The sequence below is a fragment of the Notechis scutatus genome, chromosome Z (assembly GCF_049901735.1).
Source record: "Notechis scutatus isolate UNSWTSFEM ecotype Mainland chromosome Z, rNotScu1.2, whole genome shotgun sequence".
NCBI lineage: Eukaryota > Metazoa > Chordata > Lepidosauria > Squamata > Elapidae > Notechis > Notechis scutatus.
This window is the reverse complement of record NC_142025.1, coordinates 66,991,463-67,018,870: the sequence shown is the minus strand read 5'-3', so window position 1 is coordinate 67,018,870 and position 27,408 is coordinate 66,991,463. Positions and strand designations below refer to the sequence as shown.

Below are 27,408 nucleotides of genomic sequence, written 5' to 3'. Positions count from 1 at the left end.
GTCACAAATTAGGCTTGTGTTACAAAGGAAGAGGGGAAATGTTAAAGGAAAAAGAGGAGGAAAGTGTTTAAAGAATCAAATAAAAGACAATGTTTATTAACAAATTGTATGCCATGAGAAATGTGTTGGTCTTCACATAACAAAAGTTTGTCATGAATTCTTAATTTTGAAAGCATATTTTTAATTGGACACATTTTTCACATATTATTTTGTTTCTTTGTAAGAACAAAGAGAAATTTACAACTTTCATCTTATATTAGGTACAGTAAAATTACATTAATAGCAAAATATCTAACAATCCAAAAATCATCATGTTTCATCATATCAACCTGATTGCATTTCTAATATTTATGTTATTTCCACAGTGAATAAAGCTGGATATAATGTTGCTGATAAAATAGATTAGATGAAAGTTATCCTGATTCTTTTGCTCTTGCTTTTATTTTCAGTATGTTATCAGAGCTCAAAGGGCCATTAATAATGAAATGGCACATCAACTTTATGTTTTGCAAGTACTCACCTTTAACTTACTGGAAGATAGAATGATGACAAAAATGGACCCTCAAGATCAGGTAAACAAACTGTCTTGCTCTGCTGCTGAAAATGGGAAGTCTTCAGGGATTTGTGGCTATCATATCATCCATGGAGCAGAATTGTTAAGAATTGTGGATTTTCTTTTACATGTTCCATGTTGGAGCTTTTGTCAAGAGTATTGAAAATGGTGTTATTTAAGCTAATGAGAATAGAATTTTTTATTTTCAGATCCAAAAAAGCTATTTTGTAAGCAAAGGACTGATGTCATAAACAAACAGTAAAATGGCTCTTGATTCAAAAAGGTGTGGAAGAGTTCCAGTCTCAATCATGGATCAGATTGTCAATACTTTATTATAAATTCAGAACTAAGTTGTGTCTAGAAGGACCAAGTTACCCAAATGATGAACCATCTAGCCAGGACCAGAATTTACCAGTAGCTTTGGTAGTATCTTGGCTCAAGACCCTGCAATTGTTGCTGCTCCAGCAACACTTTCAAATGCCAAATGTCCTTTTGATACCTGACAAGTATGATGAGAATGTTAGCAGTCTTATTTTCTTCCTTGCTTAGTATGAATTACAGAACTCTCTAGGACTGGACTTTCCTGTACACCGCAGCATTCAATTACATCCTGAAGATATAATCCATACTTTCAGCAAGAACTCCTTCCTTGCCTGAAAATATGCAAACTATGCTGATGTATTTGTGACTATTCTATCAATCACATTATGAGCGCAGATTCTCACAAAACACCAATATACTATACAGAGATAAAAGTGACATGCCTAGAAGGTTTATCCAGGGTATTGTGTATTCTCCCATGAGCTGTTCAGAGCATCCAGTGATGGGAAGGTGCTTCAGACCCTTCTAGGGGGACACTCCTCCTCCTCCACGAGACTCCTCCTTAGCGTGCCCAGTTTTAGCCTTTCTTCAGACAAGTTGTGTTATTGTTTTCCTGGTCGGAACAGAACACTGGCGATTTAGCTGATTTAGCTGATTTATTCTCAGGCCAGGTATACCATAGTTTCTGTCACCAACCACCCCCTGGGAACCTCCAAAAGTCATTTCGCTCGGTTTTTTGTTTTGCTTTGTTTTTACGTTCCAGCCTCCCGAGGCTAAAGCCTCATAAACAGGGAGGCTTATCTTTCCAATCTGCCCTGAGGCTAAAAGCCTCTCCTTTCAGAGACATGCTGCCTTAAACTTCTAAACAAGGATCTCCAATCTCCCAGCCGGCTGAGTAAACGCTGTGTCCCTTCGAGGTTTGAAGCTTCCATTTAAAAGTGCAGGCTTTTTTCCTTTTTATTACGAGGCTTTCCCTGCAGAACACCTCAGGGCAGGGAATTAGCCCCTGCGCCTTCCCGCTGAGTAGTTTTACTTTCAGCAGGCCAGGCGGTGATAGCTGCTTTCATTTTCATTTTGCCACAAGGCAGCCAGTATTTTAAAGGCCGTGTGGTTAAATTTGCTGAGTAATTGTTACTGTCTGTGAGGCAAGTTACCCAACAAGGTTTCCTTTTTGGGGGGACCTGGGAAGGAGGAGTCCCTACCACCAGTCCACTGGATGATGGAGGACTTGAACTGCTGGATTCCACAGGCAATAAGTGCAGCTAAACTGATCTAATTATCAGTTACAGACCTCTGTGCCCTCATATAGGTGCCAGGTCTGGAGGCGGGTGTTCTGGTCTCCATATTTGATATTACAAGTACTTTATTCAAAAATTGACTTGATTGACTTAAATTCTACAAATTTTTAAGTTATTAAAATATAGATAAATAGATAACAAAGCAAAACAGAACAAGGAGACATATTTGCTAAAGGCATTGGGGAACTATTTATTCCAGGATCCCCTGCCCCTTAAGGGAGCAGGCCCCTAGGTGTTCCAGCCAACTAATTTCATAGCCTCTTTCCATTGCTAATCTATCAAAGGCATTACCATGGCCAGCAACTACAACTCCAGATCTAGACTAACTGCTAAAAATAGAGATAAGTCCATGGAGCCCAAAAAGACCTCTAAGGCAGCAGAGAAAGATGCACGCAGATGCCATTAGGCATTAGAAAGGCAGGTAGAAAAATGTACGCGAACAGCTGTACAACCCACCTCTTCATCACTTATCATACCCTCTACTTCACAGGCCCAGAACTTTCCAACCTCCCCTCTGGATTTATCCAGAAGGGGCAGCATATCGATACAACCTCCCCAGGAGGCTCTTTCTAATATTCTCTCCCCAAGGAGGGCCCCAGAGGCAACATTCACACCAACTGCAGCTGGCCTCAGACAAGAGGAGGAACTTCCAGGGGAAATCCCTGCCAACATGAGGGCATGGATGGAGCCAGCTATCCAGAAAGGCATATCAGCAGGCATCCAACAGGCTATTCAGGCAAGATGAACACCATCAGCTTTGGTTTGCGGATCTCTTTCTGAACGATCTCTGGGCATCATGGATCCACATCTTCATCAGGTTACCCCCCCCCCCCCGGTAGATCTATCGTTGCCCACTGTCAGAGACCCTCAGTACACACAGGATATGGGAGATCAAGGGGATCCAATGGATCAAATGGAGGAGGGGTCGGTACACACCGTTGACCAGGTATTGTCACAGGTGGATCCGTTATAAAGGGGGGTGTCTGACGATGAAGGCTTCTGACCTGACCTCCCCTTACAGGATTATTCCTCCCACAATTATTTAAATTCCTGCTGTTTGAGGCCAAGAACACTGCACGGCTGGATAATATGGGTACCCCTCCCCCACCAAATACTCCAGGGGAAGCAGAGGATCTCATATTCTTTCAACCAGTCACTGAGGCAGAGGTTATCCCTGTGCCACACATTTTCCAATTTAGTGCAAAAACAATGGGCTGCAGCAGCCTCATATCCTGCTATTTGGCACCCAAGTTCTCTAAATTTTTAAACACTCCAGAAGTGGACGAGCATATCATTGTGCTTGCATCTTCCTCAGCCATCCCAAGTAAAGCTGAAGAGGCTCTCAAGCCTGAGGAAAAGAGGGCGGAACTAGCCCTCCGCAGGGCACACGTCTCGGATGCATGGGCCATCAGAGCGGCCACAGCCACCTCCTTTTTCACCAGATCATCTCTCAGATGGCTCCGCCACCTGAGGGTTATCAATCCAGCTTCAAACATAAGGGCACATCAAGATGTGGCTAAATTAATTGCTGCTGCAGAGTTTTCGGCAGACGCTACCTTCAATGTAGTTAAATTTTCCTCTAGGGCCATTGCCTCCCAAATTGCAGCTAGAAGATTACTTTGGCTCAGACATTGGCAAGCAGACGTCAAGCACAAGTGGAGCCTTGCCTCAGCTCCCATCTCGGAGAACAAACTATTTGGCAGTGTGCTTGAACCCTTCCTAATTGAAACCAGAACCAAAAAGAATTCTTCTCTCTCTTTTTCGTCGATCAGAGTACAGATCACCACAGCCTTTTCGTAAGGGTTGCTTTTGCTCCTTCTACCAACCCTACTATCCAAGATTTCAAAGAGAGCCTTGATTCAGTCAACAGACAGATAGAATTGAACCTGGGGATAGATTTCAAAGGGGACTCCATCCTAGGAGACAATTTTGAGGAACAGGATCTAGGCCCTTCTGCAGGTCCAAGTAACGACCACAACGAGATTCCCATTGGTGGTCGCCTAAAAAGATTTGCTGACCAATGGGACTCTTCTACCACTGATGCATGGGTCAGGAACAGAGTTCGATTTGGTCTGGCACTGGTGTTCAGCTTCACACACACACAGGATTTTTTTATGAAGCCCCCAATTTCTAGGGACGCAGGGAAAAAAAAAGAAGGTTTCTCATAGACACAGCCATAGCACATCTACTAGAGATCCGGGCCATACAACCTGTCCCTTCTAATCAAAATGGTCTTGGTTTTTATTCGCACCTCTTCGTGGTCCCTAAAAGTTCAGAGGGATGGAGGGCAATCCTGGGCTTAAAACATCTAAACCAATATTTAGTTTACCGAAAATTTAAAATGACCACTCTCCAATCCATCTTACTCAGCATCAGAAAAAAACCAATGTCCTTATCTCCATAGACCTCACGGAAGCTTACTTACATATCCCAATTAAGCCCTCACATTTCAAATTCCTTTGTTTCTGTTACAACGTCCATTATGAATATATTGCTCTCCCATTTGGCCTAGCTTCAGCTCCCAGAACTTTTACAAAGGTCTTGGCTGCCTTGGCAGCATCACTCAGAGATAGGTCCATCCAACTTCAATGCTACTTGGTGACATTCTTATTCTTGCATCTTCCATCAATCAAGCAAATTCAAACACTCAAACTACACTTGTAACCCTACAACAACATGGGTTCTCAATCAATTGGTCAAAAAGTCATTTAACACCCTCTACTAGGCTCATTCACCTTGGCGTCATCATTGACACCCTGGAAGGCAAAGTTTTCCTCTCCCCTGACAGACAAGAAAGCATTAGTGATTTGGCTCAACAGATCAGAACTCTTAGGAAAGTACACCTATGTCTCATTTCTAAATTGGTCGGAAAAAATTATTTCTTGTATTTCTTTTTTTTTTAAAAAAAACAAGTTTTATTAATTTTTAAAACACACAAATCATCATTATTCATTACATGTTTAAACCTTTTTTCATTGTAAATTTAACAAGTCAGATAAATTATGATTCTGTTTTAAACCATTTCCATATAACATACAAAAACCTCTTATTCAATTTCTCTTTTACTCTCTTTACTCTTATTCAATATCATTATTATTATTTCATCTATTTCTTTCTGACTTAGTTACCATTATTCTCATTCTATATTTCTGCAAGTTTTTACTAATTCTCCCCCCAAAAAAAACATATACACACAACACACAAAACATAAAAAAATCTTTTTGGAAAGTAACTTGGACCCAGGTATCTCTCTTCATGGACTTCAATTATATTCATGCTCATCTTACATATCATTACTTATTTTATTTACCATTCTAAGCTTTCTATATTAACTTCTCCACATATTTCACTCTTCTTAATTCTATCTTAATTAATCATCTCAGTTTGAATCATTATATTTGTATATTTTGTCCATTCTTTATCATCCCTTTGTCTCATTCCTTATAAAAAGAAGAAAAGAAGTTTCTCCTGAAATCATTAATCAGAGTATGATGCCTTTCTATCTCCCCCTAAATTAATCAAATTAACCTTTAAAATAACATCCAATACCCAATCCGATTTTGCTTGGTACATTCTATCTAACTAGTACATCCAGAATAATTAAATACATAATTAGACAATAAATCCAGATATTAAAAACAAATACTATAATAAAAATTTTATAATAACATCAATACCATAATCTTATTAAACTCTTTAATTAAAACAGTATTCTAAACCTCCCTTATTATTAAATTTTAAAACCAACCATTATTAAACATTTTAACATTTTAATCTCTTATCAACTCTTAAACCATTACAATACTACCATCTCATCTTATGTACCTTGCAAAATCTTTTTTGAAGAAATTATACTTTATCCATTATCCCTAAAAAAAAAATCCCTTATTTCCATTTAATTTCAAAACATTGTAGCTTTTCTCCACCTTTTCCCTTTCTTTCTTCTCCCAACAAACCTTTCTACCCCCCTTCTTCTAGCCTCTGCCTTACTGGCTTCCCTTCTCTGTCGTGTTCCTTTTCCCTTTTGTTTACTATCATCATATTGATTTTGCACCTTATTTTTCCCTTTCTTAAATGTTTTTTTAGATCTTAAGTCCTTTAGTTCTCTTCTTTTCTCTCTTCCTTCTTTCTTGATCAAATTCTGAGATTCATTAAAGATGGCTTCTTCCTTTCTTTCTTGTTCCTCTGCTGTCTTCATCTGTTGTAATGTTTGTTGATAGTTAGTAAGCACCATTTCTAAAAAAAAGGAAAGCTTCTTCCACACCATCTTTACCATTTTTTTTTGCTTGCTCATATTCTTTTCTCAGTTCCTCAACAGAAAAAGCCATTATAAATCTTTTTCTTTTCTTTTCCTCTTCTTTCTTCTTACTAACAACCAGAATATTCCAAAGAAAATAAAAAAAATAAAGCAGTCCCAAAGTTATCAGTCAGTCCAAACCAAGGCAGAGTTCTCACTTTCTCCTTCTGGGGTAATATCAATCAAAGAGAAAGAAAGTCCAATTCTGTTTAAAATCTTATTACAATATATTCTAGTCTTCAAATCCTTAAGGCATCTCCTCCAACAAAGTCTTAGCATACAAATATTTTCTTTTTAATCCTCTCTCTCCCACTCATCGCTTAAAACCACTTTTCACCTAAAAAAAAATAGGTTTCTTAATATCCAGTTATTTATTCCGTAGGAAAAGAGGGTAAGCTATCCTTTCAGCACCATCAAACTGCCGCTTTTTTCCTCTTCTGGCAGGTATTATTCAGAAAGTCATACTTTTCAGGAATTTTATTAAATATGTCTTAGAGTCCTAGGAGCCAAGAAAAAACTTTCTCCTTTCAAGCACTTTCTCCACTTCCTCCTGCGCATTCTTACCCGGCTGCCAGCTTCTTTGTGGCGGCCATTACGGACCGCCGCTGCACCGTCCTGGGAAAAGGGGGTTCTACCGGTCGGGGAGGGGGTCTGCAACACCCCCAAACCCCTCTCCGGATCCCCCCTACCTTCAGCTGCCCCTGCAGGGCAGCCTAGCTCCGCACTCCGTCTGGGTCGGAGCCCAAAAGCTGGGCTAGCGCGGCAGGATCGCGCAGCTTCGCAAATCCCCTGCCGCTTCGCGGCTTCGACAAACCGAAGTTCCGATTTCTTGTATTTCTATTATCCTTTGGGCCCGGTTCCATGCAAGAACCCTGCAGTGGTTCCTGTTGCCATATCAACATGCCGGGAGAGACAATGCCAGGACTTGCGTAAAAGTTCCATCAACTGTTCTCAGGTCTCTACGATGGTGGACACGACCCGAAATCAACAAGGGATGCCCTTTCAAGGATCCACACAGGTCGATTGTTACAACAGACACCAGTCTAGTGGGATGGGGGCCCCATACAGCGCAAGGCCTTTGGACAGATTCAGAGAAGGCACACAATATCAGAGAGCGGTGTACTTGGCACTTTGACACTTCCTCCCACATCTCCATTGCAAATATGTGCTCATCTTAACAGACAACATAACTACAAAGGCCCATATCAACAAACAAGGGGGCACTCATTCCAATCTAATAATGAGGGAAGCAGAAAGACTATTCCTGTGGGCTGAAATCCATCTTCTCTCTCTAAAGGTGGAGCACATATCTGGAGTAGCGAACATACAAGTGGATTGGCTCAGCAGAGCCACGTTGGACCAATCAGAGTGGTGTCTGGACCCCAAGATCTTTCTGGAGGCTACTCGGAGATTGGGCCAACTGGTAGTCAACCTGTTTGCCTCCCCACTCAATGCACAGCTTCTCCGATTCATTTCTCGTTACCCATCGCGGGAGCGGAGGACGTGAACGCCTCAGATGTCACTGGCCCACCGGACTGTTATGTGCCTTTCCTCCCCTCCCCGTGATCCCCAAATTGATTCAGAAGTTGCTGGAAGAAAAAGCGGACCTGCTATTAGTGGGTCCTTATTGGCCAAGGCGAGCATGGTTCGCGGAACTGAAGGACCTCTCGACGGTACCACCGTGGAGGATCCCATCATCAGTCATATCGCTGTCTCAGGGCCCAGTGCTACACCTGGAGCTCCAATGGCTAAACTTAGCCATATGGAAGTTGAAGGGCAACGTCTGAGAGATGAACACCCTTCTACTCAAGTTATTCACACTATTCAGTCAGCTCGACGTCCTTCGATGAACCGAATCTATGAGGCCACTTGGTCTAGCTTCTGCCGTTGGTGTCAGAAGGTTCAGATCGACCCCACTTCCCCATCAGTAGCGCAGTTATTAGAATTTTTACAGGAGGGCCTAAACAAAGGGTTATCACGCAATACTCTGCAGAGACAGGTGGCGGCCCTGGCTTCGGTCATATCTTGGGATGATCTTACCTCCATATCTCATCACCCTCGCATTCACAGTTTTCTGCGCGGTGCCAAGAACTTGAGGCCCCCCGTAGTGCACCGATATCCAACTTGGGACTTAAATAAGGTACTATTGGCCCTTACTACAGGTCCCTTCGAGCCACTAAGGACCAAGACACTTCGATTTCTAACCTACAAAGTAGTTTTCCTGATAGCAATTACATCTGCCTGAAGAATCTCTGAACTAGCTGCATTATCAGTGCACAAAGATCTCTGCATTTTCCATTTGGATAGAGTGGTTCTCAGACCAGATCCTTCCTTCATTCCAAAAGTTAATTCAACATTCCATAGAGCTCAAGAGCTGCTGCTCCCAAATTTTTGCTCACGGCCATCACACAGGCTCGAACACCAATGGCACCGCTTGGACGTAAGAAGAGCCTTACGCATCTACATGGAGTGCACGGCGCCCTCCAGAAAGACAGAAGCCCTCTTCGTGTCCTTTCAGCCTAACACCCTGGGGCGCAAGGTTTCACCATCTACCATAGGTAGATGGCTAAGGGCCACCATCGCTAAGTCGTATGACTCTCACTTGATTCCAGTACCCCAAGGCATTACCGCTCACTCCACCAGGAGTGCAGCCACCACAGCAGCATGGGCGACCCAAGCTACAATAGAGGAGATTTGCCAAGCTGCAACCTGGGCTTCTCCATCTACATTTATTAGAAATTATAAAATTGACGTATTTGCTTCTGCTGAGGCTTCATTTGGTAGGTGAGTTTTGCAGCAAGTTATTTCAGAGACAGTTAGGTCTGAAACCCAGACGGAGTCCCTCCCTTAGGACAGTGCCAAGCTTTGGTATGTCACATCACTGGGTGCTCTGAACAGCTCATGGGAGAAAGGGCGTTGGTACTTACCTGATAACGCCCATTCTCTGTGAGCTGTAAAGAGCATCCAGCCCCTCCCTCTTATTCCATCTGGTAGGGGGTCTGTTCCGACCAGGGTTATTACATAGGCTTAAGCATATAGGGTATCAATACCTTGGCTTCGCAAAACTGGGGACACTAAGGAGGAGTCTCGTGGAGGAAGAGGAGTGTCCTCAAGTTTAAGCCCAGCCTTCCTAGAAGGGACTGAAGCACCTTCCCATCACTGGATGCTCTTCACAGCTCACAAAGAATGGGTGTACATATCTGGAGTAGCGAACATACAAGTGGATTGGCTCAGCAGAGCCACGTTGGACTAATCAGAGTGGTGTCTGGACCCCAATATCTTTCTGGAGGCTACTCGGAGATTGGGCCAACTGGTAGTCGACCTGTTTGCCTCCCCACTCAATGCACAGCTTCTCCGATTCATTTCTCGTTACCCATCGCAGGGAGCGGAGGACGTGAACGCTCTCAGATGTCACTGGCCCACCGGACTGTTATGTGCCTTTCCTCCCCTCCCCGTGATCCCCAAATTGATTCAGAAGTTGCTGGAAGAAAAAGCGGACCTGCTATTAGTGGGTCCTTATTGGCCAAGGCGAGCATGGTTCGCGGAACTGAAGGACCTCTCGACGGTACCACCGTGGAGGATCCCATCATCAGTCATATCGCTGTCTCAGGGCCAGTGCTACACCTGTACCAACGCCCTTTCTAGGTCTTCCTTAAGCCTGAAAACTGGCTTAGTGACTTTTGGTCCATCCCTGTCTTAGCTCAATCCTTTTCACAGTATTATTGTTTTGAGGAAAATAGGAGGCAGACTATTAGGCATGTTTGTCACCTTGAGTTATGCATAAAATAGGCCGGATAAAAATCTCATCATCATTCAGTCAAGTTTCCCAGCTTAATTGTTAGGAAGAAAGATGATCCCATGTATTCTTGATTATTAGCTCCCAAACTCTATAACCTACCTTCTCTTATTTGCGGGCCCCTTTATTAGCTACCATGCCATTTTTACCAAGTTAAGAAGAGCTGCTGTGGCGCAATGGTTAGAATGCAGTACTGCACGTTACTTCTGCTGATCACCGGCTGCCAGCAGTTTGGCAGTTCGGGTGTCACTTTGTGAGGTCAAAAATGGGCATGTTTTTGGCCTGCAGAGTGCTTTTGAATGCCAGGGAGGGAAAAACAGGATGCATGGAGGCTTTGGGAGGCCAAAAATGGGCCCTTATTTGCTCTGTAAGATGCACAGACATTTCCACACACTTTTTTTGGGGGGGAGGGAGGAGTATGTCTTATAATCTGAAAAATACGGTAATTTAAATCTATCTTTCAATTGTAACTATGTAAACCAATGACAGAAAGACATGATCTTTTAATTCTAGCTCACTACCAATACTTGAAACTGATATTCCATTTAAACAATGCCAGGGGACCTTTCAAAGTTTATATGACAAATGAAAAACCAAGAATTAGATACAGACTACTGCAAGATGCTAAGGAAAGATGAAGTCTGGGCCTACCAGATTTGAAATTGTATTTTTATGCCTGCTGTTTGATCTGGTTTAAAGAATGGGTGAACTTTCAGGATAAGAGGCTACTGGATTTAGAAGGTGGTGAATTAAGATTTGGTTGGCACAGCTACCTATGGTATGATAAAGTTAAAGTAAATATTCATTTTAACAACCATTTTGTCAGACGTGCTATTTTAAGAGTCTGGAAAATATAAAACCAAATTTTCCACAAAGGTGCCTGTTTGGGTTTCCCCACAGGAATCTTTTTTTAGAAAAGAAATGGTGACGAGGCCAAACTGGTGGACTTATAGTAAAATAATATCTTTTAACTTGGGTGACCCTACCTTCAAACCTAAGGAGGAACATTGTACAATTATTTAATTTATGTCAATTGTTTAATAATATCTGATACAGGTATATAAATTATACTATTTGCATGTGCCATTTGCCCCACTTTGGTCCTTCAAGTTTCATAAGCCTTCCCCCAAAATATAACAGTGTGCCATACCTATTCCATCTCTAATCAGAAATATTTAGTTTTCATGACATGTATAATATTATATAATTGCAAGATAACCCAAATCTTATCTCTTATTGAATAACATTCAATTACATTAAGGAAAGAGGCTGATGTTACTTTTATCCAAAACTAAATTTTTTGAAAGATTGTTATTTTGAATATTTTAATTTTAAAATCTACTTAAAAACCCCCTCAGGCCCAGAGGGACATCATATTTGAACTCCGAAGAATTGCTTTTGATGTAGAATCCGAACCCAATAGCAATAGTGGCAATATTGAGAAGCGTAAATCCATGTATACACGTGATTATAAAAAACTTGGCTTTATCGTAAGTATTCTTGTTTCTTCATATTAGCATTTTAATGGGTTTTGTTTTAGTGATGATATGATGTTACATAGACAATGTTCCCATTCAGTCTACATTCTTAACCGTTCCCCTTATTTCACTCATTTTTTTGGAGCTGTTACTTATGGAATGTGTAAGGATGGACTAAATTATTTTTCTGGAGATTTTTGCAGCAGGATATCTATGAACATTTTAAGTATTTCACACATCTTTGATTTTAAGATATGGGTACCTTAGTATGACCAGAATGCTTGTTAATTTGCTACTCATTTTTTCACAGAGTTATGCAGGTGATTGTCTCATTATATAACCTCTTATTCAGCTATATTGCACTATCATAACTCATCCTCTATAATATTTTCCCAATGGAAGATTATCTAACGATAAACAAGTTAACAGTAAATTCTAAATCAAATCTGGTCAATTACAATAGTCTGTCTAGCTCAGCCTAACTAACTTTTTTCATATTGTTGTTTATACCAAGGGGCTCCTTGTTTACTGGCTGCATGTGGCCCTCTGGGTCATTTTGGATGACCTAGAACTTTCATAATTAGAATCAATAGTTGATATTGCCATCACTCCAGTACCCTGAAAATCTGGGACCATTATGGAGTAGAACAAATATTAAGTGGTATTCTAGAGCTCATTGTGATCTCAAACATTTATTTGAACAGGTCTTGGTAGTTCTCCAGATTCTGGGTTTTTGGCATATAGTATGTCTAAAAATTACTGAACCATTAAATCCAGTATCGAGTGTTTCTTCCCAAGAACTATTTTTGTATACAGTAAACCTCATGTTTATGTGGTCAAATCTTTTTTTATTTATTTTCTGAGGCAATTCTTGTGTAAAGGTTGTTGATTCTTTGGCAATAGAATATCTATTTATGAGAAGAGGGATTTAAAAAAAAACCTGATAATATAGATTGTTATTAAAATTTGTTTTGTTTAAATTTACAAAGATTTGTAAACAAAACAATTAAAGTTAAGCTTGTGTACCACTTGCAATTATTGAAATACTTTTCTGGAAAGAAATGCTCTAGAACTGGAATTTGTTCAGAGTAAACATAATAGGACCATCATATTATAGACTTTAGAGGCAGAGTAGTTTCTGTTATTTCAAGTTTATGATTTATATTTGAACTGTTTCTGTAGCAAATCATTACTCATCTTTCTCTATTTCTGGAGTTTTTTCTGGTCTATCTGAATATTCCTTTGAATACGGAAAAATGCATGACTTTACTTATCATTGTGGGTTTTGCTGGTTAAATGCACATAATTATATATGTTGGATGATTGATTGCTGCTTTTTATGATGAGTTCTACACATTCCTTCCAGTATCAGCTCTGATCTGTGGTTTACTGCTTCTGTTACAGAGCTGGTTAGTAATTTCCTCTTTCCATTAATTGAGTCACTTGTGATAGAAAGTGCACTGTATACAGGAAGACATTATAAAGAAATGTTACTGGTTAATAATTCATTCCTTCACCAGGAAAAAAAAAAGTTTATGGTTTTCCACTAAGATGAAATCTATAAATTCCTGCATGTTTTCGGCAAGAACTTTTAATTTGAAACCTTCTCACTGAACATTGAGTCAGTTGAGTGGAGAGGTTACACAAAGTACAGCTTTGGCTGATTTTTTTTCAAGCTTTTGAGCCATTTTTAAATGGACAGTTTACTAAAGTGGAGAAATATTGTTTCATAAATGTTATAATGGTTTTAGTTTTCATCTTACGTTAAGACTTTTGGATTTATTTTGTTTTACTATAATTTTGTAAACATTTTCAATTATCAACATTGTGATAAAAGGCTTTTCACTAAATAAATGCATTGCGGCTAGCATTACACTCCAGTGAAAGAGATAATATAAACTATCTCTTACCTTTGAGAGCAGGGGTGTGAAACTGGCAGCCTGCGGACTGGATGTGTCATGCGCAGGCCACACCCACCCCAGCTCTGTGAAGGGGGAAACATCATGAAATGTCACATGATAGCAACGTGATGCTGCAAGTTTGACATCCGTGTTCTAGAGGTAGACAAGTCAGTTAGCAGATTAACAACATTTCAGATACTTTGCTCGTAGACCATGAAGAATGAATGTAGGTGCATTTGCATAGGCAAATAGAAAAGTATTAATTAAGGAAAAGCTCAGATTTAACTCATTGCACCTAAAACTTTCTGGCAATACACAAATGTTAAAATACCAGTAATCCATACTATTTAATGTATTCATATGTGTGTATGTATATGTATGCATTTTAATTTTTATTTTGTGCCTTCAGGTCAGCTTTTGGTTTTAGCAAAGTATTTCAGTAGTGGTTTGCCTTCCTAGGGTTGAGAGAGAGTGACTGTCCCAAGGTAATCTAGCAGGCTTTTTGTCTAGGGCAGGATTAGAATTCACTGTCTCTATTGTTTCTAGCCTAATTGCTGTACCAGACTAACTTTCTCTATATATTTATATATAATAGAAAAAGTCAACAGACGGAAAAAATAGAAATAAAATGTTTCACAAACATTTTATAATTAGGACCAGAATGGGAGAGAGGAAGATTTGAATAATGGTTCTAAATAGATCCAGTTGGATAAGTCATGCTAAGTCACCTTTTATGATTAGGGAAGGAATGATAGGTTAATACTTTTATTCTTATTTTGAGAGTTACACCTGGTAAGATTGGAAACAAACAACCTGAAACCAGATTGGTTAATTTACTGTAACAAGACACAGGTGGAATCTATTTCATCTTTTTTAAAAAGGCACAAGAATGTAAACATTGAGTTTATTGTTCATAGGATTTGTATAGTAGTTATTAGAATTCTCTCAGAAAGGCTGTTAGTTTTCTGTCTTTGACTGCCTGCACCTGCTTCCAGTTTTTATGCTTGCTGTGAGAAGCCTTACACACAGAAATAATTTATTTGATTTCAAATTTCTCATACCTTTAAGAGTCCAAGTTAGAGGGGAGGAAGTTATTATCATTTTTATTGTATGGTTTTTACCATTAAATCACATACAGTATGTCATATTTGCTTTGCTTTTCACTAAAACCCCATGAGCCAATATTAAGATTGTTGTTAACAGTAATTATTAAGTGAAAAAGACTTTGCAAAAAAAAAAAAATAAGTATCTCAGAGTACATTTCTAGTTATAAAACCAGTCAGCTCACAACTTTTTCATACAAAAATCATCCCATAGTTACTGTAGATCAGGGGTGGGCTTCAAAAATTTTAGCAATGGGTTCTCTGTCAAGTTGCTGGGTGGGTGTGGCCATGGTGGGCATGGCCTAGTTGGCCTCCTGCACCATGGCGGAGGGGCATTTTTGTCTACCCTGGGCTCCAGAGGCTTTCCTCGAGCCTCCGAGAGAGCGCAAATGGCCTCCCCAGGCTCTGGAGGCTTTCTGGAAGCCAGAAACAGGCTTCATGAACTTCTGGGAGACCCATTTTTTGCCCTTCCCGAGTCTCCATGCGTGCCCTGCACTTACCTACATCCAAAATGGGCCGCGTGGGGACTCCTAGGAGGGGAGGGGAGGGATGAGACTGGGTGGGAGGGGCCAGCCAGGAGTGGGATTTGGAGGTTCTCTGAACTGTGTAGAGTCTTAACTAGAAGTTCTCCCGAATCCCTGCAAACCCCAAACAGCCCACCCCTGCTGTAGCTTTGATTTGTGTTATTAGTTTATAAAAAATAGGAGAGATAATTCCTGTCAATCTACTGCAAATAACTTACGATAAACTATCAAAAAACTATTGGTAAATCCAACTTTTATCTTAGGTTTATCTAGAGGTAAAGCATGACTACTTCAGCTTCAACCACAACAACACAAGAGCACACAAAAGATACAACTCAATGTAAAGCGCTTCAAACTTGATTGCAGAAAGTACGACTTCAGCAACAGAGTGGTCAATGTCTGGAATGCACTACCTGACTCTGTTGTTACATCCTCTAACCCCCCACTACTTTAACCTCAAACTAACCACTATTGACCTCACCCCATTCCTAAGAGGTCTGTAAGGGGCATGCATAAGTGCACCATCATGCCTACCGTCCCTGTCCTATTATCCCCATTTATTCGTACCTATTTCCTGTATTCTTATTCATGTTTATACTTATATCTATTACCTTTTAAGTGATTGACACTTAAAAGAAAGAAAGACAGATCTATAAACAGGAATTTCAAGAAAATGAAAAACTATTGAAAATAAAAAGCAGGTGCTACATTATCGAGAAATATGTGACAAGTAAACAATTTGTATAGCATTGACAAATACAGGTTTACAAGATAAAAAATCATTATACTAAGTTGCTTACACTTTCTACCCCCACATATCTTGTATCCTACATACCTTTCATTATAGAAATGAAATTCATATATTTCCTAAATTCAATTATATTTGTATTTTAAACTTGCCTTAAACAAAGGGCAGGCAGGAACAACTCATCAGTGAGGGTTTGGGTCCCACCAGAGGTGCTTTGTTCATTCCTCTGGTGGACGTCCTGGGGGAATCCTCCAAGGCCTGGAAATTGACAGGCTGACCAGATCAGCAAACCACAGTCATCTGGGCCACTGTGGTGCTAGGAGTAAGATCTCTTGCCTCTCCAACAGCAACTTCCTGATTACCCCTGGAATCAGGGGAAGAGGGGGGAGGCATACAACAGGCCTTGTGGCCACAGGCAATGTAGTGTGTTGACCTCTTCTGTCCCTGGTGCTGGAAACCTCACAAAGAATCTGGGAAGTTGGCTGTTTGAAAGAGAGGGAAAGAGATCCAGAATCAGGTGGCCAAACTACACTGATAGCTCCCTGAATAGACTGGGATGCAGATGCCACTCCACATGGTTGACTGTGGCCCTGCTGAGCCAGTCTGCCTGCACATTTGACACTCCCAAAATGTACTCCACCCTGATGGAGAGAAGGTGTCTCTCTGCCCAATGGCACAGCTGATCTGCTTTCTGCATGAGGGACCTGGAATGAGTGTGCCCCTGCTGATTGATGTGGGCCTTGGTGGCCACGCCCATTAGGAGGAGGAGATGATGTCCTGAGACCTCCTGCCAGAACCTCCTGAGAGCCAAGTGGGCCAGCCTGAGTTCCAGCCAGTTTATGCTGTGCCATAATACCTCTTGCATCCACCTCCCCGGGCCACTTGGGATCCAAGGTGGGCTCCCCAACCAAACATACTGGCATTGGTCATGATGGTTAGATGGTCAGGTTCCTTGTAGATGCAACCCCGGGTGATGACCCGGGACGTCCACCAGAGGAACGAACAAAGCACCTCTGGTGGGACCCAAACCCTCGCTGATTAGTTGTTCCTGCCTGCCCTTTGGGAGCAGAGCAGAAATCACTGTAAGAGCCTGGTGTAGAATCGTGCCCAGGGGACTATTTAAACACAAGCGATCATCTTGCCTAGTGTGACAGCAAGGCGAGAAGAACAACTCTGTCTGACCTGATTTTTGTCTGTCAAGGTCCTGATGCTATCCTGGTGGTCCTGAGATAGGGAGACCTTGCCAGCTACCATGTCTATGATTGCCCCCCAGATGCAACAGTCAGGTAGTAGGAATCAGATGACACTTGTCCAGATTGATGGAAAAGCCATGATCCCGAAGGATCCTGATTGTTGTGTACAGATCAAAATCTGTGCACAACAGATTAAAATGTCATCCAAGTAGCACTGGATCAGAATGGGCAGCATCCTGAGGTGTGGCGCCGGTGCCACCAGAACCTTGGTAAACATTCTGGGTGCAGACAACAGGCCAAATGGAAGGGCCCTGTACTGGAAGTGGAGTCCATCATAACAAAACCACAGAAAATGTCACGGGTTGGATGGATCGGCACATGGAGGTATGCCTCCATCAGGTCTACCAAAGTCAAGAATTTGCCCCTTCTGATACTGTCCAGAATGGACTGAGGGAGTGTATCTTGAATCTTCTGTAGACCAGATGTCTGTTCAACCCTTTTAGATTCAGAATTGCTCTCCACCACCAGCACCCTGAGGCCTTTGGTATCACAAACAAGATTGAATAAAAGCCCTGCCCCTCTTTGTCCTCTGGAACTGGCTAGATGTCCTGAATGTCCAACAAATGTTGGATTACCGATTCCATGAGGCCTCTCTTTGCAGAGTCTCTTGAGATGGGGTAGGGAATGAAAAACCTCGGGGTAGTGGTGGAAAGAAATTTGAGGGAGAGCCCCGATCTTACTGTTTCCCTGACATCTGTAGTGGTTTCCTCCCACCAGTCTGCAAAGAGACCGAGATAGCCCCCTATTGGAGGCTGAGACCCAACATCACTTGGGGCATCTGTAGGATCTACTGCTGTTGCCACAAAAGGACTGTCTGCCCTGTAACTGTTACCTGCCTCTGGTCCCACATCCAGATCTATTGGTCTGGTAGTTGGAATTTGAGAAGTAAGACCTCTGATTTCCTGGGTAGATAGCCCCTGTGTCGGGCTTCAACAACGCTGCTGACAAAATGAAGCCTGACACATCGCTGTGGTTGGGGGAGAGCTATATACCTGGAAGGTCCCGAATCGATGTCAATGACAGCCGACAAAGCCAGGCGTAACCACCCCTCCCCGCTTTGGTGCGACCAGCTGGGAAATTGCCTTATCAGTTGTTCGGCATTTTGCAAAGCTCTAAGCAAAACGCTTCCCACTCTTACCAGCCTGGAAATACCTCAGGATGTCATTTCGGCTGGTCAGCATTCCACATAAGGGACATCGAATGGATTGGGGTGGAAGGACGACACTCGGGGAGGGGGAAGGTGTTGTTTGGGTGGTTGGGTGGTAGCGCACAAGATTGCTGTAGATGGATGTTGGGTGTTTTGCTAAGGGCGGATGTTAGCTAATTAATGGGGGGGGGGGTGAACGGGAAATATAAACAGCACTGAGAGGCAGACGCTCTCAGTGCTGGCTTTACTCGGACTTTCCGTTTGTAGCTGCTGTTGGAGGAGGCCAAAATAAACACACATTGCTACATCAAGACTGTGAGTGAACTGTTTTATTGAACCAGTTTCAACGACCTCCCGTAGGAGCTGACAGAAAGCCAGTGCTGAGCCTTTTACTGTTTACTCCATTGGTGAATCATCATGGCAGAAGGTAAAGACCCTGATTTTTTTGGAGGAAGAGGTTTGCGATGAAGTTGAAGAGAGGGGTGAGCGCAGAGAGGACCGTGAGGATATTGAGATATGACGGAGGATATTCCGCCAAAAGCTCAGCCAGCCATGCGGCCAAAAGTGAACGGAGTTACGCTCCAAAAGGGATGCCCCAAACAGAATGAACATTGAACTGGAAAGTGAAAAGGTGGCCTGGAGCAGAAGACAGCCAGTGGATGGTTCCATGTAGTGACACATTGGAACTTTTACGTCAGCAGTTTGGAGAGATGTCATTGCGAGGGCCCATGGATAGAGGCTCTTTGGGACGTAAACAAGCCTTAACTCCTGATAGTAGTTCTTTGGGCACACCAAAATCAATGGGATTCAGGAAAACTGATGTAGGAAGAGGCTTGGAACAGTCAAGATTTACGTACTAGAGGATTAGATGAGAGGAGTGTGGGATCCGAAAGTTATTCCATAAGATCTGTCTCTATAAAAAGACGAGAGATGGAGTATTGGTCTCATTGGGGAGGGCAGGCACCAGAAGATGGGGACCACCTCCCCTGACTGCTACTTTTGATGGGTCTGCACAAAAAGTAGCTTATTTCTAGGTCAGGTATTGAATCATTTTGACTTATATTGTTTCGCTATATTGGTTGCCCATGTAGTGGTATTGGGAGTTTCTTGTATTTGTGCAGTTTGCGGCCATTCCGGTATGGGTGTAAATTCCATCCCATTAACTATTTTAAAAGGTGAATAACTGGTGCTACTATGAACCGTGTTGTTGTATGCGACTTCACCCTACTGAAACAAGGGCCTCCACAAATAAGGTGAGGGACGATAGTCGGCTTGCCTGCCTTAGGAGGGAAGCACCTTCCTTTTGTCCCTGGTCTCCATCAAGATAGTTCCAGGGATCCCCCAAATAGCTTTTCCCCCTTAAATGGGGCGGAGGGCAGTTTCCACTAATTCTTGCCATTCATCTGCCAATGACGCAGCCGTAACATATGCCGGGCTATCACCGTTGAGGCGATGGCCCGTTTTGTGAACATAGCAGCATTCATCATGGCATCTGCAGAAAATTCAGCAGCTGCAGTGAGCTTGTTAATGTCTTGGTGTGTGTGAAGATCACCTGCAGGGATTCTCTCCTGCAGCTGCCAGAGCCAATGCAATGAGGACACATTGAAGTTGTGAATGCAGCTGTGGCACCCTTGACCGCCGAGGCAGCTACCTGATGGGACCTGCAGAGAGATATCTCTGCTTTTCTCTCCTCTGCCTTCAGAGCATCCTCTGCATCAGTTGGCAAGACAGAAGAAGATGCTAAGACTGCCACTGGAGCATTCACCGTCAGCACCTGAAGTGCCGAGAGTATTGTAAAAGGTTGTCTCAGTGTGCTGGGTTGGGGATATACCCCTGGTACCCATTATCTCTGCACCACATCCAAAAATATCTTAGGCACTTGGATCACCTCCGCTTCAATGGCCTGCTCTGTGAACAGGAAGTTGCCTACATCAGTCAATCCCAGGCTTCTCCCAAGCGAGCAATGTTCTTTGCTTTAAAAAGCAGAGATCTAAATAAACTGGGGCGAAATAGCCCTGCAGGGGCCAGGATGCTGGGTGAAATGCCTTCATCTTCCGAAAGATCCAGCTCCCTCTGATCACCCCCCTCAGATGATGACTGGCTTTGAATGGAAGGCTCAGGGGAATAAGGCCTTTGGAATTGCACCACATCACTGAAAGATTGCAGATGTCCTGGGTGCAGGGGATGCTCAGCTGCAGTGATGGCTGACTGCTGTTGCAGACCCTCAGAAATCCCCTGCTTATGGCCTCAGAGATCCAAACTCTTATATGTGAGGGCATCTTCCCCTGGGAAGAGCCCCACCGCTGTTGGGGTAAAGGTAGCCTCTGGGGCAGCTCTGACCTCTCTTAAGAGGCTGCTCCCACTGTCTAGCTGTTAAAGGCAGCCTTGACAGGGAATTAGCAGAGACTTCAGCATTTAAAGGCAATGAAAAGCCTTGCTGATTTAACTGCTTGCTAGAACCATCTGGTAAATAAACCATCAGGCTTGTAAGTGCAGTTATTGGGCCCTCCAGGCTCCTCTGGCTGCAATTGCTCAGTAGAAAAAGGGTGTGAAAACACGGTGACGTTCAGATTTTGTTTTTCCCCTCTCTATACTTTATTTCCTTACTATTATCATTAGCAGATGTAGTAGGAGTGTCAGGAACTCAGAGTAAAACCTCTAAACCAGTCCCAGGTTCCAGGGTTGAATTTAGGGATGCGCAGATGAGGAATAGACAAACAATTCACTCATGGGGTCCATCAGGCACGTCTGGATATTGGCCCCAAAGAATGGTTTGGGGTGGTCCTGCTCCTATAAACACTTCCTTTGATGGGAACCCTGATAGGTTAGCATTATATTTAAGCCAAATTGTGAATCACCTAGAATTATATTCAAATTGCTATCCTTCTCAATGGTCTATTATAGTTGCAATAACTACAGCGTTAACAGGTGATGCTGCCGATTGGGCTGCAGAGTTGCATAGTGTGCATAAAAAGGAATTGATTGATGTTGGTTTGTTTTTGGATGCACTCAAAGTTCAATTTGAAGATAGGTCAAGGATACATCAATATGTAGAAGCATTAATGTCATTGAAGCAGGATGGGAGGCCTGCTGTGGAGTATGTCAGTTTCAGAAATTAGCAACTAGGTTACACACCTGGCCAGAACAACTATTGGTTAGAGAATTTAGATCTGGTTTAGATAGAGGATTGAGGCAGGCTTGTCTTTATAGGAGGGGGGTCCCCAGAAACTGGGGGGATGGTATAAAACAATTGTGGAGTTGGATGTGGGACTGAGGGAGTTCCATCCTACGTTTGGAGGGCCCAAAAGACAACCAATAGGAGCAGTAGCAGCACGGGGTAAGGTGGGGGAGGAGACTAAAGGATTGGTAGGGGAATGGGGCCCATAAGGTGTTTCCGATGCCAAGGTCTGGGACCTAGGGCAATGGAGTGTCCATCTATAGAACTAGATAATAGAAAACAGGTGGCTCGCATTCCTAGTGCCACAAGTAGCAATTTACCAGGTGGTGTCATGCCCCGTGGTACGAAACAAGGGATAGTTACCTCTGAAAGGTCTCAAGGGGTGTCACAAAAAACGAACATGGAAGTAATGACAAATAGACGTGAGAGGAAAACACCTGATGGCAAACAACTACCCAAGGTAGTCTAAGGTTATACGATAGTGGAGATGACAGTCCGAATGAGGATGATTTGGTGAGTACTCCTGTGCGACCATTTGTTATACCAGTAGTATTGGAAAATCTAACAAGCAAATTGAGGGGTCACTATGGAGCATTAATCGACACTGGATGTACTAGATGCTTAATTAGTAAAAAAAGTGGTTGATGAATTACAGTTAGCAGTGGAAGAACTGCCCAAACCTATGCGTTTTGAACAAGTGGACGGTTCATTATTAGGTGGGAGTCCTGCTACAATAATGACAACCCCTATCAAACTAGAGATAGGGAGTCATTGGAAGTCTTTACGATTTATTGTAGTACCACAGATGAGGGAGGCACTAATTTTAGGTCTAGTATGGTTAGACAAATGGAAGCCCACAATATGGTGGGAAGACGGTTTTAGGAAGTTACAAATTGCAGTTGGCCCTATGTCCCCTCCATATGTAAATAATAGGGAAGTTGTAACAGCTATAGACGATTCTGAAGAAATATGTTATCCAGAGGAATATAAAGACCTGGCAGTTGTGTTTAGCAAAAAGGAGTTTGAAACATTACCACCACACAGAACAACTGATTGCACCATTGATTTAATTCCTGGAGCAAAGTTTCCAAAACCAAGAATGTATGCCATGACTCCAAAAGAGATGGAGGAAATGAGACAATATATAGATAAAAATTTGGCGCGTGGATTTATTCAACCCGGGAAATCACATATAGCTGCTCCTGTTTTATTTTGCAAGAAAAAAGATGGTGGATTACGTCTTTGTGTTGATTTCCGTGGGCTCAATGCTATTTGTATAGACAATGTATATCCTTTACCACAAATCAACAATTTGTTAGCAACATTAGCGACTGGCAGGTATTTTATGAAATTGGACTTGCGAGAAGCCTATTATAGAGTTTGAATACGAGAGGGGGATCAATGGAAAACTACTTTTAATTGCCCCCTTGGAAGTTTTCAGTTTAACGTTATGCCATTTGGGTTGCAAGGGGCACCCGCTGTCTTCATGTAACTTATAAATGAAGTATTACAGGAACATTTATATCATGGCATTTTTGTATCTTTAGATGATATTTTAATTTATACCAAAACAATGGAGGAACATGTGACCTTAGTGAGGAAAGTTCTGAAAAAATTACTTGACGCCAAGTTATATGTGAAACTTTCGAAGTGCGAGTTTCACTGTATGTCGCTGGATTATTTGGGGTACAGAATATCCAATAAAGGAATAGAAATGGATCCCAATAAAGTCAGAGCCGTAGTTGATTGGAAAGAGCCAAAAACACGAAAGCAATTACAAAGTTTTTTAGGATTTGCGAACTTTTACCAGCAGTTTATTCCTAAATTCGCGCAAATTGCTTTACCACTAACAGAATTGTTAAAAACTAAACATCAGGCGCCAAAACCCGGACTTAGTCAACCCATTGTATGGTCACAGGAGTGTCAGCGAGCGTTTCACGACATGAAAGCTTTATTTGCTCAAGAGCCCATTTTAAAACATCCTGATACAACTAAAAGTTTTGTAGTACAAGCCGATGCAAGTGATGTGGCTGTGGGGGCTGTCCTCTTACAGTATAACATTGATGGACAATTAACAGCCATGTGCATATACATCATGGAAATTTACAATCACAGAATGCAGGTGGGCTATTTGGGAAAAGGAGGCTTTCGCCGTAAAATGGGCACTTAGTACATGGAGACACCTATTAGAAGGGTTGAAAGAAAAATTCAAAGTTTGGACAGATCATAAAAATTTACAAGCATTACAAAAACTGAGAAAACTACCCCAAGTAAGATGGGCTTTGTATTTTAAACGTTTTGATTTCCAGTTGCGATATATTCTGGGAGGTAAAAACTTCAAAACTTCTACACCTAAATAGTCAAAAATTGGGACCAAAATATATTGGATCTTTCCAAATTACGAAAGTGATAAATCCCGTAACTGTAAAACTTAAATTGCCACCACGGTTACCTCGAATACATCCTGTGTTTCATGCTAGTTTACTGAGGCCTGTAGAACACATTGATATTGAGGAATCTGTAATAGCTAAAAATGTAACCCATGCTGAAATTGATACAATTCTAGATTTGTGGATATGTAGAAAAATGTTACAATACTTAGTGAGATGGAAAGGATATCCTGAAACAGAGGCAACCTGGGTGAAAGTAGCAGATGCGTGTGCAAATAGACTGATAAGGCAATTCCATACCAAATATCCTGATAAACCTGGACCACAAGTAGAGACATAATTAGTGATATAATGTATATTGTTTTATAGACTGGTTCCTGGTAGAGGGGGACGCATGTCGCGACTATGCAACACACGCATTTGAATCGAAGCCACAGAAACCTGAAGGATGGCATTCCTCTTCATCAGAATAAACTCTGTATCATAATAATATGTGCGGTCTATGTAAAATGCTGTGAGGTGAAGCTCTATGCATTAACCACGATTCATGTGATTGAGTTCATATGAATAATTATCATTAAAAATGGTAATCATGGGTAATAAGGGGAAATTATTATAAATATCAAATCCCAGGAAACTCGGGTTAGATCCAGGTTTATTTTGTTTGCTTAGCTATTATCTCGGACTCCTTGTGAAGGAAGGAGTAAACAATAAGTTTTTGTGTTACTAAATACTGAAGTGAAGAGTGTCTTATTTTCTCCCTGCATTTGTGCCAAAGAGTAGCTGTGACTAAGTACCAATTACCTGGCGGTCCAGCACTTGTTGATCTGGCACAAAATCCATCGGAGCTGCTGCGAAATGGAAGGGTACACACACACACATAGCCAGGCTGGACTAATGAAGGTGGCTGCGAGGAATGCAGGCGTTGAAATGTGTGGGGAGCACGGAGGTGACAGGATAGCATAGGAGAGAGATAGCATGGAATAGGAGGTTTTGGGTAGCACAGGGCTATAGTAATGGGGGTGTGATAAGGGAAGCGAAGTGGGGTTGTGATAAGAGAGGCAGAATGGCGAGTGGATATTAGGAGGGGGTAGCGGATGCTGGATAACCTAATGATGGATTACTGAAGAGGTATTTAAAGCTCAAGAGAAGTTAGCTCTCAGCGCTGGCTTTTGTCTGTTCTTGCTGCTGTTAATTCTGAGTTCTCAAAATAAAGCAGAAATGTGACTGCATCAAAGTGTGAGTACTGTTTGCTTTTTGAGTAACTGCTCAGAAGTTCAGAGGCAGCTGTAACCCTCCCTCACAGAGCAGGTGGCAGCAGTGGTGGTGGGGAAGATACATGCCCTGCCTACTCTGCTCTCACCAGCCAGAGGTGGGGCTCCGCGCTGCTGCCTCCCAGCCAGAGCAGCATGTTTGTTTGCGTACTGGCCACCTCTGAGGAGGGAGCTGCTCATCGGGCTGCCTGGGCCTCCGCTGTAGGGGAAGAAATGGAGAGGAAGGTGGATGTCTCCCTGACGGGATCCGGTTTGGAGTTGGCTTATTTTGCGTGGATCTCCAATGCTTGCCATTGCCTGCCAGCCTCCACTCCCCCTCCACAGCTCAAGTGGTTGGATTCACATGACGTGAAGCTGGGCAGGAGATTATGGATAGATAGATAGATGGATGGCGGGATGGATTTGACAAAGTAGGCCACAACCTACTTCTTGGTAAGCCAGAAAAGATGTGGGATAGACAGCATCACCACCAAAAGGATTTGTAACTGGTTGACAAACCATACTCAACAGATAGTCCTTAATGGTTCTACATCTACATGGAGGGAAGTAAGCAGTGAGGTATCACAAGGTTCCATCTTAGTCTTAGTACTCTTCAATATCTTTATAAATCTTAGATGAGGGAATAGAAGGGGAACTCATCAAATTTGCAGATGACACTAAGCTGGCAGGAATAGCCAACACCCCAGAAGACAAACTCAGGATCCAGAAAGATCTTGACAAACTTGAACAATGGTGCTATCCAACCAAATGAAATTTAACGTGGAGAAAAGCAAGGGTTTACATCTAGGCAGGAAAAACTAAAAGTACAAGTACTGATTAGGTGAAACCTGGCTCAAAAACAGTAACTGTAAGAGTGACCTTTGGAGTCCTAGTGGAAGATCACTTAAACATGTGGGGCAATGTGCAGCAGCAGACAAAAAAACTAATACAATCCTTGATTGTATAAATGGAGGCATAGAATCAAAATCATGTGAAGTATTAGTACAGCTTTATAAATCCTTAATAAGACCACACTTGGAATACTGCATCCAGTTTTGGTCACCATATTACAAAAAAGATGTTGAGACTTTGGAAAAAGTGCAAAGAAGAGCAACTAAAGATGATTATAGGTATGGCGAGTAAAACGTGAAGAACGGTTGCAGGATTTGGGTTTGGCTAGTCTAGAGAAAAGAAGGACTAGGGGTGACATGATAACAGTATTCCAGTATTTGAGGGGTTGCCACAAAGAAGAGGTCAACTTATTTTCTAAAGCACCAGAAGGCAAGGCAAGAAACAATGGATGGAAACTAATCAAGGAAAGAAGTAACCTGGAATTGAGGAGAAACTTCCTAATAGTGAGGACAATTAACCAGTGGAACACCTTGCCTTCAGAAATTGTACTGTAGAAATTGTACTTCATCACAAGAGGTTTGTAAGTAAAGACTGGACTTGTCTGAAATGGTATAGGATCTCCTGCTTGGGCAGGGGGCTGGATTAAAAGACCTCCAAGTCCTTTCCAGCTCTATTCTGATTTTGATTCTAAATTAGTATGAACATTCTTCTTTGATCCTGAGTGGACATATTGGTAGCCTTTAAAAAAAAACTAAGGAACATTGTTAAATTACTTAAAGCAGTGAACTTTATATCAGATTGTAGTAAAGGAAGTAAACTGAATATGATGTAGCAAGGAAGATAAAGGTAACTGCTAAAACGGGCAATTATGCTGGAACTTTAAGTTGAATTAGCTGGTTCATAATAATGCGTCTTTTGCTAGGTGAAAGGCACTGTAGTGTATTCATAATGTGCCAAATGGCCTAACACACTTTATTTCAGCTTATTTCTAAGAAGAAATATAATTTAATTGGGAATAAACTTGATTTTCTATTTTATTTTTGTGGAGTTACACTAGAGCTCAGCAAACTTCTAGCAGAGCCATTTAAACTGGCAGAAGTACAGTAGTTTATCAGATGCAAATATGTTCTGGAATTCACTGCAGATTGGGATTCCTAAATGAAATGAGGCTAATACTTTTAGATTTTTAGATTTTTTTTAAGCCTTCCTTTTCCCTTATTGCCCAATGCTGGTTTGTTTTGTTTTGTTTTTTTCAATGTGTATGCAGAAGGCTGTAGTTGATCCCGCCTTATTTTCCTGAAGCAACACAGCCCCCA

The 27,408-nt window shown here is 42.0% G+C and overlaps 1 protein-coding gene across 11 annotated transcripts in view; it reads left to right on the top strand.

The window, feature by feature from the left end:
* ELMO1 (engulfment and cell motility 1) overlaps window positions 1-27,408 on the top strand; it is a 536,034-nt gene that overhangs the window by 263,630 nt on the left and 244,996 nt on the right. For all 11 annotated transcript variants that reach the window (XM_087947669.1, XM_087947675.1, XM_087947674.1 and 8 more), the window contains 2 exons: window positions 450-572; window positions 11,624-11,755. In XM_087947669.1, the coding sequence (XP_087803795.1) occupies window positions 450-572; window positions 11,624-11,755 (255 nt within the window). The remainder of the gene's footprint in view (window positions 1-449; window positions 573-11,623; window positions 11,756-27,408) is intronic.